The sequence below is a fragment of the Phaethon aethereus genome (assembly GCF_964289735.1).
Source record: "Phaethon aethereus genome assembly, chromosome: 16".
Lineage (NCBI taxonomy): Eukaryota > Metazoa > Chordata > Aves > Phaethontiformes > Phaethontidae > Phaethon > Phaethon aethereus.
In genome coordinates, this window is record NC_138592.1 from 8,494,978 (window position 1) to 8,510,772 (window position 15,795).

The 15,795-nt window shown below is 40.6% G+C and overlaps 1 protein-coding gene across 3 annotated transcripts in view; it reads left to right on the forward strand.

The window, feature by feature from the left end:
* NFATC2 (nuclear factor of activated T cells 2) overlaps positions 1–11,725 on the forward strand; it is a gene marked incomplete at its 3' end in the record, with an annotated part of 89,060 nt that extends 77,335 nt beyond the window's left edge. For 2 of the 3 annotated variants that reach the window (XM_082007362.1, XM_082007364.1), the window contains one exon: positions 11,670–11,725. In XM_082007362.1, the coding sequence (XP_081863488.1) occupies positions 11,670–11,725 (56 nt within the window). Of the gene's footprint in view, positions 1–7,147; positions 7,762–11,669 lie in introns of those variants that run through there. The other variant, XM_082007363.1, reaches the window with a different exon arrangement.
* Between the last annotated feature and the right edge of the window lie 4,070 nt (positions 11,726–15,795).

The following is a 15,795-nucleotide window of genomic DNA, read 5'->3' on the forward strand; positions in this document are numbered from 1 at the left end:
TACCTTTAAAAATCTGGCCTGGTGGAAGATATCTGTTGGCTTCATATGGTTTCATTATGCTGTGTGTGTTAGCTGGGGCATTTCATTCCTGTTGGCAGTCACTCTTCTTCCAAGACTGCTCAGAAAGAGTTATGGTGATCTTGGCCTTCAACTTTGCTACTACTGTGTCTTTCCAGCTGTCTGTGGCTAGTTCCCCAACTGCAGGACAAACAGTATTCCCATTCAATCCGCGTTCCTAGCCGAGGGGAGAGTCTGCCAATTGCTTCTGAATGTGTTCTGTAGTCAGATGAGATCATATCAAACGTAAGCAAGTTTTATCTTTATTTTAGGCAAGAGGGTGTTTTATCATGATGTGGTTCCAAAGCCTTCGTTGTTTGGTTGGAATTCACCCAGGAAGTGTAGCAATGGATGGTTAAATGCAAACTAATAGGTTCAATATGAGCTACAAATGCAGAGCTCGTGAGCTGGCTGTGCAAACTCGTGTAAAAAGAACGTTGTCACACAGCTGATGAGAACTTGGGAGTGATTAGGATGGTCTTGCTAGTTACTTGCAGCCTCTTGCAGCATGCCCCTGAGACACTTCAGTGAGCATAGTATTTTGCCTCCTGCCTGGGTTGCATGGGGATACACATAGCTCTCAGACCTCACAGTTGGAAAATTTGGGATGGCTCATCATTAAATCCTGGGAAGGATTCCCTGGGGCAGTCTCTTTGGGTGGTTGTTCCTATGTCTTGATCTGGCTTTGGGATGGGAGGTCTGCAAATAATTGAGGGATAATTTCTGAACAAATGTAGGTTATTGCTGTTGTGGTGAGGTTGGGAATTGCCCAACCTCATTAGTGCCGGCTGCACTTCAGCTAAAGATAGTCACCTCAACAGCTACTGGACACCAAGGAGCTCAGTTCTGTTTCTGATAATTAATATCCCTCTCCTCTCCTCGAGAACAATAGTTTTCTCGCTTGTGCCATTGACTCAAATTGAAAGTTTGAAGTTTCTGGGTGATGCATACATCTTTTTCTTACTCTCTTAAGCTATTTACTGTCAGAGGTCGCTGGCCTTCTTGAAATGAGATGCAAAGTCAGTTACAGTATCTACTCCCCATAGGCTTTTGTACTCCTTTTTCTAGTTATAGGTGTCTTTTATAATTAGCTCTTTCTTGGTTCATAATGGTCTCTGATTTATGCATATATTCCATAGTATTATGTAGTGGGTTTTTTACTACATTATTTTATGTTAGAAACACCCGCATGGATGAGAACTCCATTGTGGCAGATGGTGTGTTGACTCCAAAGGAAAAAAAGCAGTTCCTGCCTCAAAGGACTTACAGTCAAAGTGCAAAATAAAAGCAAACAGATGGATGTGGGCAGACATGCAGTATCTAGCATGTGGCACCTCTTTGACATTGTTATATGTGAATTGTAACACTCTGTCAATAACCAATTAAATATTTAATGGTCTGGATTCTCTCCAGCTAACTTGGGACTCGTAACTGTAGCCCCAAAGTTAGGCACTCAGCTGTCCTGGGCTCCCATTGCCAAGACCCACAGACCTCTCTAGCAGTGCCTATCGCTTTCCGTCGCCTGTGGAGGCAGTTCCTGATACCAGGGCTCCTAAAACAGCGCTCGTCATTCAGTGCCTAATGCAAAAGGGGGAAGAATCTGGCCCCAAACATTCATTTGCTGAAGGATGTGGAGTCATGATAGAAAAATAATCTGTCCGCAAAAGTGATTTCATGTGTTCCCCTGCTCAGTGTTTTTCACTACGAACAGTGTGTCTACTGCCCATAGTCCTCTGTAAAATAAAGCACATAAGAAACATATGCCGCCTTTGCACTCGCTGTCCTGGAGTTGTTTGTGAAAGCAGAGTAATTGCAAGCAGAAGGTTATTTGCATGCCTGTTCCAAAGGAGAGCTTGGCTTGTCTGGCAAAATTGTTCATAGGCCACTTGTGCATCTTCCCTGTTGACCTTGGGACAGTGATTTTCTGCTGGCTGTTTTCTCCTGAGAACCAGGCTCAAAATTCAGTTCAGACATGTTCAGAGGGAAACCTGGTTTGCTGGAGAGGCCCAGGTTCTGCAAGAATCCACAAGCCCTTCAGCGAGGACGCTTGCGAAGTTAAGACACAGCAGAAGATAAGATGCCAGAGAATTAGAGCCAGTAAATAGTTTTGTGGATTAATAGACATAAGCGCTAGTGCTCAAGGGAGGAAAATAAATTACATTATTGACTGTTCACCCCCTGCAAAACTGCCTAAAGGGAAGGGTAATATGGTTTGTTTCCCGTTAATTAAATATTTGTTAAATGGTTGGTTTCCCCTCAGTTAAATATTTGTTCTTGTAGTTCCTTTGTGACAGAAATAAAAAAAGCAGCAGCATTGCCTATTCTTGTTACTTTCAGCTAATCCTGAACATGCTGTAACTTTTCTTCGGTTCCTACCCCCCAATTATTTCCTGTAAAAAATAGCTTTCTCCCATCCATTCTCTTTTCTCTCTCTGTTTTTGAAACACTTCTTTGCATGACTCATATTGCCTCCTAGTAAATAGGTTAAGTCTAGGAGAATGATGAAACTGCAAAGTGATATGTGAATAAATAGTGCTATCGCTTGTGTGCTTTTCCTGCCGGCAGTTACTATTTTAGAGGCATTGTGGTATCTATTACCATGTTCATGAGCTTTAAACCATGAGGTACAAGCTACTGTAGGAAAAAGTCATCACCAACCTCCTTTGGTTTTGCTGGTTTTAATCTAAAAGAAATATGTCTTAATACCAAATGGCACTGCTTATCTCAGCAGTGATGTAGCAAATTCATAAGGTCCAAACCACGCACACAAAAATAGATGCGAGCACCGTTCACCCTTGTGCTTTGCAGCAGCAGCAGCAGCCACAGAGCTAGATCAAGACTTAGGAGTGACAAAATGAAGACTCTTGCCTTGTGTTTCTTAAGCTTCAGTCCATCAGCCTAGTATTTCTGTATTGGTTTAGCCAACTAATGTGGTTTAAGAAAATGAACTCCATCCCCTTCTGGTATAAGTTTTTGTATATTTATTTATTATGTGCGTATTCTACTTGGAATATTTTACTTGGTCTCATTGCATGTTAACTAAAACTAAATACAAACTTCATCTTTTCTCAGTAACTTGCTAACTATCAACTAGAGAGAGCCAACTGCATGACTCAAACACGCGTCCCTTCCCTTACAATTTCAGCCAAAACTATCTGGCATCAGAGTACTGCAGAATGAAAGTCATATCTAAATATATGTGCGCAGAAAGAAAGTCAGTTAAAAAAAGACTTTGTTATGGAAAGCTACTACAAACCAAATCCACGGTGGCCTGGAGTTCCTCATCACACCCAGGCTAATCTAGTTTTCCACTTTCAAGGTACGCTTCCCAAAGTGGTTGCTGACACTCGTAGAAGCACTGCACAAAGCTATCACATTTTGTTGCAGTCCCTTTATGACTTCTGTGTAGTGACTAAACAGGCTTAAAAGGTTCATTGAATAAATAAACAGATATTTATCATCGCCTCAGCAAATTTAATAATGCAAGAGTTTTTGCTTCATATTCGTACACTTGCTGGGAGTGTCAGCTTTAATAGCCAGAGCCAGTCCTTTAGCAGGTAACCGTGAATGAGATGGGCAGCGCCTGGCACCGGCTGCTGCCCTGAATCCACCCCTCAGGTTCAGTTTCCGTATGTGCAGCTGAAATCCATCGAGCAATCAGGAAGTCACCCTCTGGAGAAAAAAAGGCTCTTTCTCTTGCTCTTCCAGTCAACAACCCAGGATGAGAAAGCTCGTGTGTGTGCGTGTGTGTCCTGCAAGTATCACATAACTCCAGTTTCCTGGTTCATGGAGAAGGTGCCTCAAAAACTTAACTCACTGATTTCCACTAGATTCAAACAGGGATCAAATGTTAAAAATATGTAACTGAAAGCACTACAAATGGCACCTGCTCAGCCTTAGAGTTTTTCTGTTTAACTCACTTTAGGGCAACATTTGTCACCTGTTTCTCCAGGAGAGTATGTAATTTGTAAGCAATATAATTCTCCCATATATTGTTTGCACTTCAGATTTCAGTCCTGTTGCTACAGGGTCTTCCAGGGAATTAAACAACTAGTTAACACCCAGTTCTTTTTTTAACTGATTAACTGTGTGAAAGTCCTCTGGCCATGGAAGTGTAATGATTTTTTACTAATCACTTATGTGTTCAGGTGCAACTTATTACTGATTTACAAGATTGTAACCGTTTGTGTAACGAGCTGAAGTGAAGCATGGCAAAATGGGACAGGCACCCAACAGCTCCCTGCATGGCAGGTAGTACAGGGAGAGCAGCACAGGTTTCACATTATCTCCACTGCTGCAAACTGCTCTGTTTTCCTTCCTTTGTAACTCATCACTTTGCTTTGTATCACCGAGGAGAACATGGCTGGAGGGAACTGCAGAGGAACAACTTCTATCTGAGGATAACGCATGAATAAACAAAAGCAAAGGGTTGTTTGTGTAAAAGAAATTTTTCAGGCCACCAACTGTCTGGGCATACCAGTCCCAGACTTCCTGCACAGTCAGTGGAGAGAGCATCCGTGCAGCTTCTCACAGCTGGTACCCCAGTGTCTCCCAGGACAAGGCACCCCCAGGGCTGAGGGATGCTCCTTAGTCTCCCGGCTTTAGATGCTATATGGCAAAGTCGGAACAGGTCACTGTCTTCAAAGTGCTCTGCGTTACCTATGTTGGCTCAATTTCCTAATAGAAATACTTAGAACCTAATTTTTAGAGGTATTGAGCACTCCGATGTTGACTGACATTTATAGGTTTAAAGGTCTTAGACTGGTAACTAAAATTGTTGCCTATCAGGATTTTTAGGGTGCCTAAGTGAGCTCACCACCTCATGCCTTTGGTAATTTGGGATCTAAACTACCCAAGGACTTTAAAACATCCCTGTAGGGACATTGGGAAATGACTGCTCTCTACTACATCCACACAGTATAGGCTCATTCTATGCAGGTCATCATCATTTCAGGCTTTTTTCTGTTAGTTAGGCGTGTATTACTTAAGTTCCCTGAGTGTGACCTTCACAGTCATTCTGCATTTTTCAGACCAAAGCAAACCTGTAATAAATCTGGTCCTTCAGGGGTAGTTTGGACTTGGCCAGAGTCATATGGCAAGATGCTGACATAGCAGAGGTCCAAGCTCTGGAGTCCCACTATACAGTCTTCTGCTTTAACCACTAGGTCATGCTTTTCCCTGACAGTTTTAACGCAGTTGTTTTGTGGTGGTAGGCTTGTTGATCTTTTCTGGAGGCATACTGACAATAATGAAAGTACTTGGAAAATCCTTAAAATATGTGGGGTAATGTCAGAGACAGATTTGTGTTGTGAGTATTTCCTTCTTGATAGTTTTGACATATAGTGCATTTAGGAGGCTGATTTTTTTTAAGCAGAAATGCTATCTTCATTTTCTGCTCTTTTCTTACAGGCACACCCAGTTTCCTGTTAAAGATTTTGGGTAGGATAGTACCATAGATACTGATGATAGTTTTATTTTTGCACCTCACTCTGGAACTATATTGAAATATAAGGGAAGGATGTTTAAATGTCGTGAGTGAAATCCAGATCCTGTGAATCATGAGGAGTTTAGATATTGATTTCAGTTGGGACAGGCTTTAGCCAAAAATACGTATTTTATTTAGATTCTATTTTCAATCAGATATCTATATTATGATGTTTAATTCATGGAAAGATGCCAACGGGTTTTGAGCCTATTGAAACTATTAGCAAAAATGCATCATGGGACTTGAATTGACACTTAGTTTGAGATCAGTAACTTCTTCCATGAGTTCGCTTAATTCATGGAGATGACCTGATTGCTGTTGGGCTGGATGACATTGAAGAGGTTTATAGTTTACACAGACTACACAGATTATAAACACGACAAAGAAGAAAAGTTGCAGGGTGCATCTATTGGCATTATTTCGATAAGGAGTAAAACCTTTTTTTGACTTGTAATTAAAGTAAAGCTTTACAGCTAAAAACCTCTTAGTAGTTATACGTCCCCATTTTCCAGAAAAAAGCCTTTCATTGCTGTTGATTTATAGAACCACCCCCTCACCCACACACAGTATTTTTCCCCAACATGGTTTGTTGGGTTTGGGCTCCTTGTGCCTGATACACCTAAGTTTGTATTTACCAGTCAATTAGTTGCTCTGCTTGCATGTGCAAAAGCTGATTTTCCAGGATGCAGAATATAAAATGGGCTGTGTACTGAGTGGTAGGTTCCAGTGTACGATACGTGGCTGCACAATCTTAGGGAGCCAAGTAAAATATTTCTTTTCTATATATAGTCACCTGAAATCCAGCAGCAAAGACACTTCTGAATCTTGCACTGAAAACTAACTTAAAAACTAACTAGTTTTTAAGAAGCACTTTTTCCTCCTTAATATTGCAATTATTTTTTTTAATTTCCAAATGGTTTTGCAGAAGTGCCAAATGCTTTCATGATGAATTCAAAAGAAATCTAAAAAGATCAGACAGAAAAAAAAAGAAACAGAATCTTAAATATTGCCATTTTATGAGAAAAAAATTTTATCTTATTTGTGTTTGAAGCAAAGACTGTAACTTTCATAATTTCTTTGCACATATCTTTCCAGTTCTTTACAATTAAGGCAAAGTCCAATTTACACGGCCACTGTGGTTAGATCTCTTGTTTAAAGGAGACTGACTTTTGATCTGGCATAAATGTGTCATGTTTTATTTGGGGCACTACGATGATAATATAATGGAATTTTGCAAAAGGCAGTGACTAGTCTTTGACCTGACTTACAAGACACATGGACCTCCTGTGCCTCTGAAGTCTCAGATCAAATTATCAGCATTTTGCATGTTTTGTGATCAATTTAGGAGTGTAATTTTTTGCATACTTATTTTTAGATAATATCAGCTGCGAAAAGAGGGGAAAAAAGTAAAATATTGTGCTGGATCTGAGCAAACAGAAAGGTCAGCGGTTAAGTTCTGCCTTATGTATTGTATATGCTGAAATGTCCTTTTAATAAATTAAACCACAAAATGAAAGAGTAGCTGAAAACTGTAACATTTGGCCTTGCAACACAGGTCAAAAGTTACCTTTTTTTCTCAAAAATGGTTTTGCAAATCTTTTTCAGAGCTGATAGATACACACCTTAGCTGGATACAAAACATTATATGAAAAAGAATGACTGTGATCTTTGATCCAAGCAATCAAAAAGAAAGGTAATTGGTATTTTTCTGCCTTTTCTCCAGCTGTGTGTTTCTCTTAACCTTTATTTATTTATTTTTTCAATTAAAAAGTCATGCCCCTTTTTATTTGGCTTAAAGGGTTTAAAATCTTATTTAATTTAATTTTTTTTCATTCTTCTTCTTCCCCACTTGTGTACCACAGAGCTGTCCTGAAGTAGCTGGGGCCTGGTGGGCAGGGAAGGAGAGATGGGACTGTGCATGCTGGGCTAAAGCATCCTCTTGTTCCCAGGCAGCAGCTAGAACCATGTTAAGACCGTGGTTTGCCTGGTCACGTTTTGAAGGCACACTAGAAATTCAGGGCTCAATTTTCCTCCCCAGTCCCTTTTACGCCATTAGTTCCTCCCTGCGTGTCTTGTGTTTGCTTTGCATGCAAAAAAGCCTCTTGGCCGTGTCAGCGGAGCAAACATGGAATATTGCAGGATCCCTGCTCAGTGCAGGGAGGACCCCACTGGGGCTGAGCTTTGCCTTCTCTGATGAGACCCTCACTCCTGCAGGATCCCCAAAGGGCACAAGACCCCAGTCACTGCTACAGGTATAGTCCTGTGACAACAGCGACTTCATCAGTATTATTCTAGACATACACATGTAATATTGCTAGTAAAGTTGTTAACCCGATGCGTGCGTGAACGTGTGCGCACGCATGTATATGAGCATGTGTGCATGTATATAATCAATTACAAGGAGCCTGACTCATTGCCAGCTAGAATTGGAGACTGTTTTCTGTCTCTGGACTACTAGCTGAAGCTTGCTATTTAATACAACCCACTATCATCCCACAAGTGAATACACTCCAGATTTCTATCTGAGACCATGTGAATTAGAGTCTTAAATGTCTTTGAGGACTGAAGCCTGAAAGACTGACTCTAACCCATCAAAGCTGAGTGATTAGAAGAACGCAGACATTATCCCATGATTTCAGCCAGCCTCTCGCATTCGGATAACTTGGGGATCTCCAAGCATGGGGGCTGCTGTAATACTCGCACAACAGCTATATCTAACAGAGGATATGCTGAAGGGATTCAGGCCTAACTAGGCATTTCCTTGGTCTGGATGGATGACGTCAGCTGTAATTTCAGAATCTTTTTTTAATTATTTAATCTTTCATTATCGTTGCATATGTCCTCATGGCCCTGTTTCATCAGTTCTTTCTCATTAAATGGATCAATAGCAGTGTGCTCCAGAGTTGCTACATGCCAGGCACCTTAAATAACAGTATTTTATTTATTTGATCACATAATCTCCATTTCCTCTCGGCTAGAAATGAGCAAATAATGAGAACCGGTACTTGAGATACATTTTAATCATGCTACCAAAAGAGAGAGTTGGGGGTTCAGAATAGCAAGTTCAGCACATGACCTCAGCTTCCTCTGAAGTTTAGGTATGTCTCAGTTTGCTGATTTTGTTAACCTACTGTTTAAACCCAGGCCACTGAGATTACACCTGGATCGGGATCCATGAGCTCCCAAATCTGGAGCAGGTCACCAAAGGTGTGTGATTTCATTAGATTCAGTCTGGAGGTAACTCCAAGCTGGAAGAGAGATACTTGCCTTGGGATTCATTCCTGTTAGGTTTATATATTCATTAGATTTAGGGGCTCTCATTGTAGATTAGGACTTTTTGTGCTGGGACAATCATTGACTGACTGATTTACACATCCTTCCCTTAGAGCTCCCACACTGGTGTTGCCCAGCTTAACCTGCACCAAACTCCCCTCATCACAGGGAATTAGGTGAAATCCAGGGTGACTACAGGATGTTCTGACCAAAGCTCCCTTTTCATTCAGATGCTTACAACAAAAATTCAATTTGCCTCCTGTAAGAGCTTGCACAGAGAGAGCCCAATTGCACCCAAGCATGGTCCTGCAGCCCCTCTATGGGGTTAATGTTTCATACTGTTCCCCTGCAACTTTTTAGCTCTTTTCAGATTGTAGTCCCCTGTGACCTCAGCCCACAAAACCCACTGCTGACCTCCCGAGCAGCACACAGGAGGGAAAGTGAAGTTTGCAGGCTGAGTAAGCCCTTTACGGCACCGTCCAACCTCCCTGGAGCCGGCGAGCAGAGGGCCCCTCACGGGCCAGGCTCTGGCCTCCTGGTCTGCTGGTGCTGCACGGTGGATTTCACTTTACCTAAAGCTCAGGCTGGGAAACAGAACCAAAACCAGACCCCTCAAAAGACTGTAGGTTTAGTAAACTCCATTTAATTATCTGCTCATTTTTCACTTAATATTTAACCCTTTCTAGGTGAAGATGACTGTTGGCTCTGATATTTCCACAAGTGGTGGCTATATTAAATGAAAGGAAACTCATACATGGTATTTTTGGTATTCTGACTGCTCAAACAAATGTGTCGATAAATAAATAGGCCTGCAGCCTCAGCCCACTTGTTTTTAGAAAGGAAGTGACCCTGTAAGAGTGGGTGCCCACTTCTTTTACCTCACTGCTATTTTTAGCTGAGGCTGTGAAAAATTTCCATTGAAGACCTGCTCCTGTCATTTCCTGGGTAGAGCAAACAGGAAGCTCTTCTAACTGAGCTGAAGGAGTGGAACTTTGCCTGAAAGTGGACCAACCTCACCTCCCACTGGTTGCTTGCTTGCACTGCAGAGCAGCAACACACCAAATACCCCACATATATGCTTTATTTGCGAGAATTCACCCAAAAGGCTGGTAGAAGCCAGCAGGTGATGGTGGCAAGCAGAAAGTTGGGCAGCAGGAGAGAACAGGAATTCTGCTGTCAGCCACGCTTTTTTTGCCCATGTCCTCTCCAAGAGGCACCAATCTAGTTGAAATCAGGCATTTCCTGGCTGGAATTAGAAAGAGCTAAACTCTGGGCTGTTAATGGTGGGATTTTTGAGCAGGAAGGGATAAACTGCTTTGTGCGGCACAGGCTATGGGATCCCTTCAGGAGAGTTTACTGTACCTAGAGGTGCGGAGGGCTGGCTCCCTGCTCCTCCCCTCAAGCACCTGTGCCATGCTCTGTGTGAATACTTAGTCCGTGAGGAGCAGAGCCGACCACAGCAGACATCTGTACAGTAATGACGTGGAGCTTTGCATAAAACATAGATTTTTTTACTTTCTCAGAGATAAATTCCATTGCATGTAGAATGGAGGGAGCTACTAGTCATAACTACTAAAAGTTAATACATGTGTTCCCCTCCCCAGAGACAATAAGAGATCGGGCACCATTTTTTTAAAATTGTTGGAAAGTGGTGAAATACTATGTGAATTAAAATTTTTCATAAACTTTTGTTAGAAATGGGGCTAAATACGGGGGAGTCTTACAGCTGCGTACCTCAGGATTAATGAGTCTTGGGTGAGGGTCTTCTCAGGTTTGAATTAGTCCTTGTCTTAGCTCTTAAATATCAACAGGGAGAAATCATTTAGATCTGGATTCTGAAACCTTAGAAAATTTGGTCTTGTGGTTTGAAGGCAAATTTGTTAAAGTAAAGTAGCTAAACAAACACCAAACCATGGTGAATTCACTCCTGTGGTGAATACAGCACCAAGGAGCTGCATGTGAAATGGAACCCCAAAACACGCACTTCTGGTGTTTTGCATCAAAACGCTCCTGTCTTTCCTAATGAAATTGCTGCTTAGAGAAAGAAATGTTGCTCCAGGAGGTAGCAAAGGGTGCTTTAGGCAAATAAGTGTGAAAGATAGACTGAAGAGAATGGCTGTTGTATATGACATGTAATATTGTTCTGTTTTTTTTAATCAGAGAACAAAGTTCGTCAGTGTCTTCTCTTGAGCTTTATTAACAAGCCTGTCCCAGCCTCTTAGAGTATCATAGTGGTGCATGGAAGTTTGTTTATGCTATAAACAACAAACAAACTACAACAAAAATGTAGAGCAAATAGGGTCTACAGCAAGATTAAAAAACACAACACAAAAGCACAAAAACCCCAACATTTTTTCACCTGAATTGCAATCCCTGTGTTTTCAGCACTCTTCACTATATTTCCTCCAAATCTGGCTTTTCTCTTTTCAAAATATTCTTATTTCAGCCTAGTGAAAATGTTAAAATGCTCACATATTTACAGATTTATTTTTTTTTACCTCAGGTAAAGAAAATGTCTGTGAAAGAGGGCAAGTGTTGTGTACATAAGGGGTGTAGCATGTTCTGGACACATGGTACATCTTCTCAGTTGTGTGTTTATGGTACTTGAAGCATACTGAACACAGTGTAAAACCCCTCTCTCCGCTCCTTCCCCCTCTCTCCGCTCCTTCCCCCTGACCTTCCAAAAATATGTAGTCTGGGTAATTAAGAATAAAAGTTTTAAATTCTAATAGAACTATGTTATGAATACAGAGGGGATGCTTTCAGTTTAACAGCAAACTGCACAAGGATTGCTTTTACTTCTTGTGATTTTGAAAGTGCTCTAACATTTCTTCCTCTTTCTTTTATTTCACAGTTAACGAAATTATCAGGAAGGAATTTTCTGGACTCCCTGCCAGAAATCAGACATAGAAGAAGAGATTTGTGAGACAACTTTTACCGAATCCTTCCATAACTGACCTCTTAGATCCTTCCAGTGCCCCTGCAACCTCCTGCTTCCTTAACTGTTCATCTCAAGGCACCAATTCAATGCAAGGAACAATGTATTGGCATCAAGCTGACAGCCTTGACTAAGCAACTCGCCACCTCTCTCTGTAAACATCGAGAAGGACACCCTTCCTTTTGTCCGAAGATCATATTGTTCTTGTATAACAGAGCATGTGTCTGAGGAAACTCTTCAAGCCTGCTGCACAATATCTATCTATGTATCGATCTATCTTAGTAATAAGGGAGAAGTGAGATGTCACTCCTGAACACCGCACAAAGCAAGGGAGGTTATATATTAGTGCTTATTTGGGTGGGGTGGGAAATGGGGGAAGAAAGAGTAATATATTCCATAAAAGAATAATGACATTTTGCAGTTCACTAACAATGACTTGCCCTCCAGGTCTTAAAGCCCTTTTGAGAAATTTTAGTGTTGTAGGAAACTGAGGCAACCTAAGGTTGCTCAGCCTTTATCCAACCTGGGATCAAAAGCCATTTTTTTCTGACTCTGAGTGCTGTGATCAGTTTTTCAAACAGTAGATGTCAGCTGAATCCAGGAGTTTTATTCATTTTTCTTGTCAGACTAGATAGGAATTTGAAGAAGGATGCTCACAGAGAACCAGTGAAAAGAGCAATTCAGCAGTTGTAACACCTGTCCCAAGGTAAAATAAACCCAGATGAAATAGAGATTATTATATAGGAGTCACAGTAAATCCAAAGGTTTTATGTTTGATTATTATTAATATTTAAGCAGTGTATGAACACATTGTAGTTATTTTCTCTCTGATAAATTGTTGCTGTTTCTTTTCATATAGAACCTGCTATTGGCTCGTAACTTGTCTCATTTAGCAGCAGTAGCATTTAACCACACAAGCTGCAGAGGAAAATAATTGCATCTTACAGGAGCCGTATGTTCCAGAAAAAGTATACACTTAGTTATATTCACCTTGTCTCTTTAGCTTTGCAAAGCTATCAATAATTTATGGAAAGGTTAAATTTCCATGTGAGTTAGTGTTTGTTATGTTTTGCTTCATGTGTTAGAATATGCTGTATTGACACAGACTTATCACAGTAAGAGGTAACCGCTGCCATCTGCAGTTGTACAGCTAGCAAGTTTATAACATTTTGGTGTGTCATTGCTACCACAGTGTGATAAAAAGGCATCATGAGCGGATAATCAATGTACAGTAAAAGATAGTCATAATATTGTAGGAAATAAGTAGTAATTTTTCCTGGTTTTGTAAATGAGGAACACTGATATTTTTAAGAGTGCAGAGCCTGAGCTAGAATTCTATTCTGGAAAACACAGTGAATCTATCCTGTTCTCAGTTGTTTCACAGTAAACTTTGCCGAATGCCAACGTGTCCACATGCTCACAGCAGGAATTAGGTTATAGGAATTACAGCAGAGCAGCAGAGGAGCTGCATCATTGGTTCCCCAATAGCATGAGAAAGATCTTGCATAAATCCTGCAGAGTATGTGCTCACTTCAACAGCAGCCTTTTCAGGAGTATTGGGAAGAATATATTTTCTGCCAATAAAAGCTGGCACTTAAACTCTGCAAGGTCTTCAGTTCTAGAGTTAGAGATAGAAGCATTAGACTTTCCAGTACACCTGACCTAGGCCTCAGCTAGTCTTGGATCTTAAACTGAAATCTGAATGCCTCATTCCGGCGCTCATATGGTGAGCTCCACGTGTTGCATCAGTATGAGTGTCGAGATAGCCAAGCCTCAGCCCGCTACCTGCAGAGGTGAAAATGGCCTTTGTTATTACTGACTTTTACGGAAACAAAACTGAGACTTGGACTACCTGAAATGACTTCTGCATAGGGGAATTACTGATCGTTAAACAGCACTTGTATAGTACTTCAACTGGCTCACATGCCTCAATAAGCTATTTTGGATTGTTTTAAAACTGCCCGTTTGCCAGAATCTGGCATTATTATGGATTTTTAATGCAGTCTGATGTTTTGGACAATTTTGAAAAATTCCTCAGGCCAAAAGTTGCCTGTCAGAAGTTCTTTGCTGCAGCTGAGTAAAAGAACAGACCAAACGTGTCTCGCAGTTTCGCAGAATTCACACTTGGAAATACCAAAAATGACCGTCTATTTTCCCTGATCCAACCTGTAAAGTATAGGAGAAATTTAAAAAATAAACCAAAAACCCATTCACAGAAAATCGAAAATCCGCAAATAACTGACAGAAGCTTTTCTCTGGCTGGATTTTAAATAGAATATCAGAGAAGAACATGAACTTCTTTTCAAATCTGTAGATGCACTGATGTAGTCCAAAAATATTGCTGCTTATTTGGTGATTGTCCGTAGCAACTGCTTGTCAATAGTCCTCTGTATACAGATGAATGGCTGATCTCGAAGTCAGATAGTCGCACACCAAATCCACTAGCAACCTTCTCCTGCAGTGAGCCATTGCAGCGTGCAAGTTCATGATGCGGACTGATTTTTATTTTTGGTTTTTGCCACTGTCCCCCACTGATCATTTAAGGATCTTTCTCCCCTTTTTACTCTTAACGCGTAAATGTATAAAGCAGACAAGAAAAATGTGTACTCATAGCAAAGGCTTTCCAGCCTTCAAAGGGACCCAGGCAGGCAGATCCCTGAGCCCCTGCAATGCTCCATTGAAGCTACTTTGCAGGATGCACCCATGAAACATGCGCTCTTTAACCGAAAAGACAAGATTTCCACTGCTCTCAGGTGTTCTTTCAGGCACTTTGCTGTAGAGAGGGGGAGAGGATTTTTTTAAGTAAGTAAGTGCTTTACTCATGCTTGCATTAGCTGTATTTCTTCCTCATTTTTAATGCATAGATATTAATCTGTATGTGTGTTTGTGTAGGTGCATATACATGTATATTTGTATAATATAACCATATATATCTCTATATGGATATATTATATACATATGAGTATATATGAACATCCCCCCCGATTACAAACATAAGTCATGGTCCTATAATTGGCTCCAGTCAGCCAGACGTCGTCAGGCACACAAAGCCAGCTACTGGATCGAGGGTTCATAAGATGTATATAATATAGACTACATTTTAGTGGTTTTATTTACAGCTACAGGAGGTCAGGCTGTGCTACTCTATTCGCTTTTACATGCAACTATTAGTTAAATAATACAGCTTTAACCAACTTTCTATTTATTTCCTGAGAAAAGGAGTATCCTCAAACATAGCCTTACGCATTGTTGTCTCTTTTTAAAAAGAAAACCAGTATGTTAAAGTTACATAGCTAGGCTGAAGAACTGCAAAATATACAATACTAAATTATTTCCTGTTCTTGCTGAGCTGTGTTTTTCCAGTATTAAAATTTTGTTACTTAATAAAACTTGCTCTCTTTCTGTAGAAGCATTAGCTTAACCTTGGAAGAGTTAATACCATTTTGTGAGTAATTTGTTCTCACTTTATCTGGAAGATAGCCATATTTGCACATGAGGAAATTCTGTCTTTCCTCAGTTATCTGAATGTTTCACCACAGTGCCTTCCTGCCATTGTACCAAAGGCCTCCAAATATATTGTCTACAGGGTGAACAACTCTAATGCATTTTCCATCAAAGTTACACCATGCGAAGTACGTGGGGCTTGTTGGAACTCAAAGTTCATCTCTTTCATTTTTGTGTGTGTGTGCATTTTTTTAATTCCATTTTTCCATCCAAGCTTTGGCTGCAAATACAGGATGAGCTTCTATAAACTTCTGCATCAAATATATGAATACGTAGAATAAAATCATCATTCATGATATCTAAAGAGTCTGAGAGTGGAATGGGAGTGGACAGATATCAGGAAGATTTTTTTTTTTGTCAGTTATGAATGTTGGAAGTACAGTTTACCAGGAAAGTAATTGCTTGTGAAGATACTTGCAATGAAGTATGAAGTCCCGTTTTCGTTTTTCTCCATGAGAATGAGCAAAATGTAAGATCCGAACAACAGCAATGGAATGAAAGTGTCTAATGTATGTGTTTTTATTGGTAGAAAGAATGT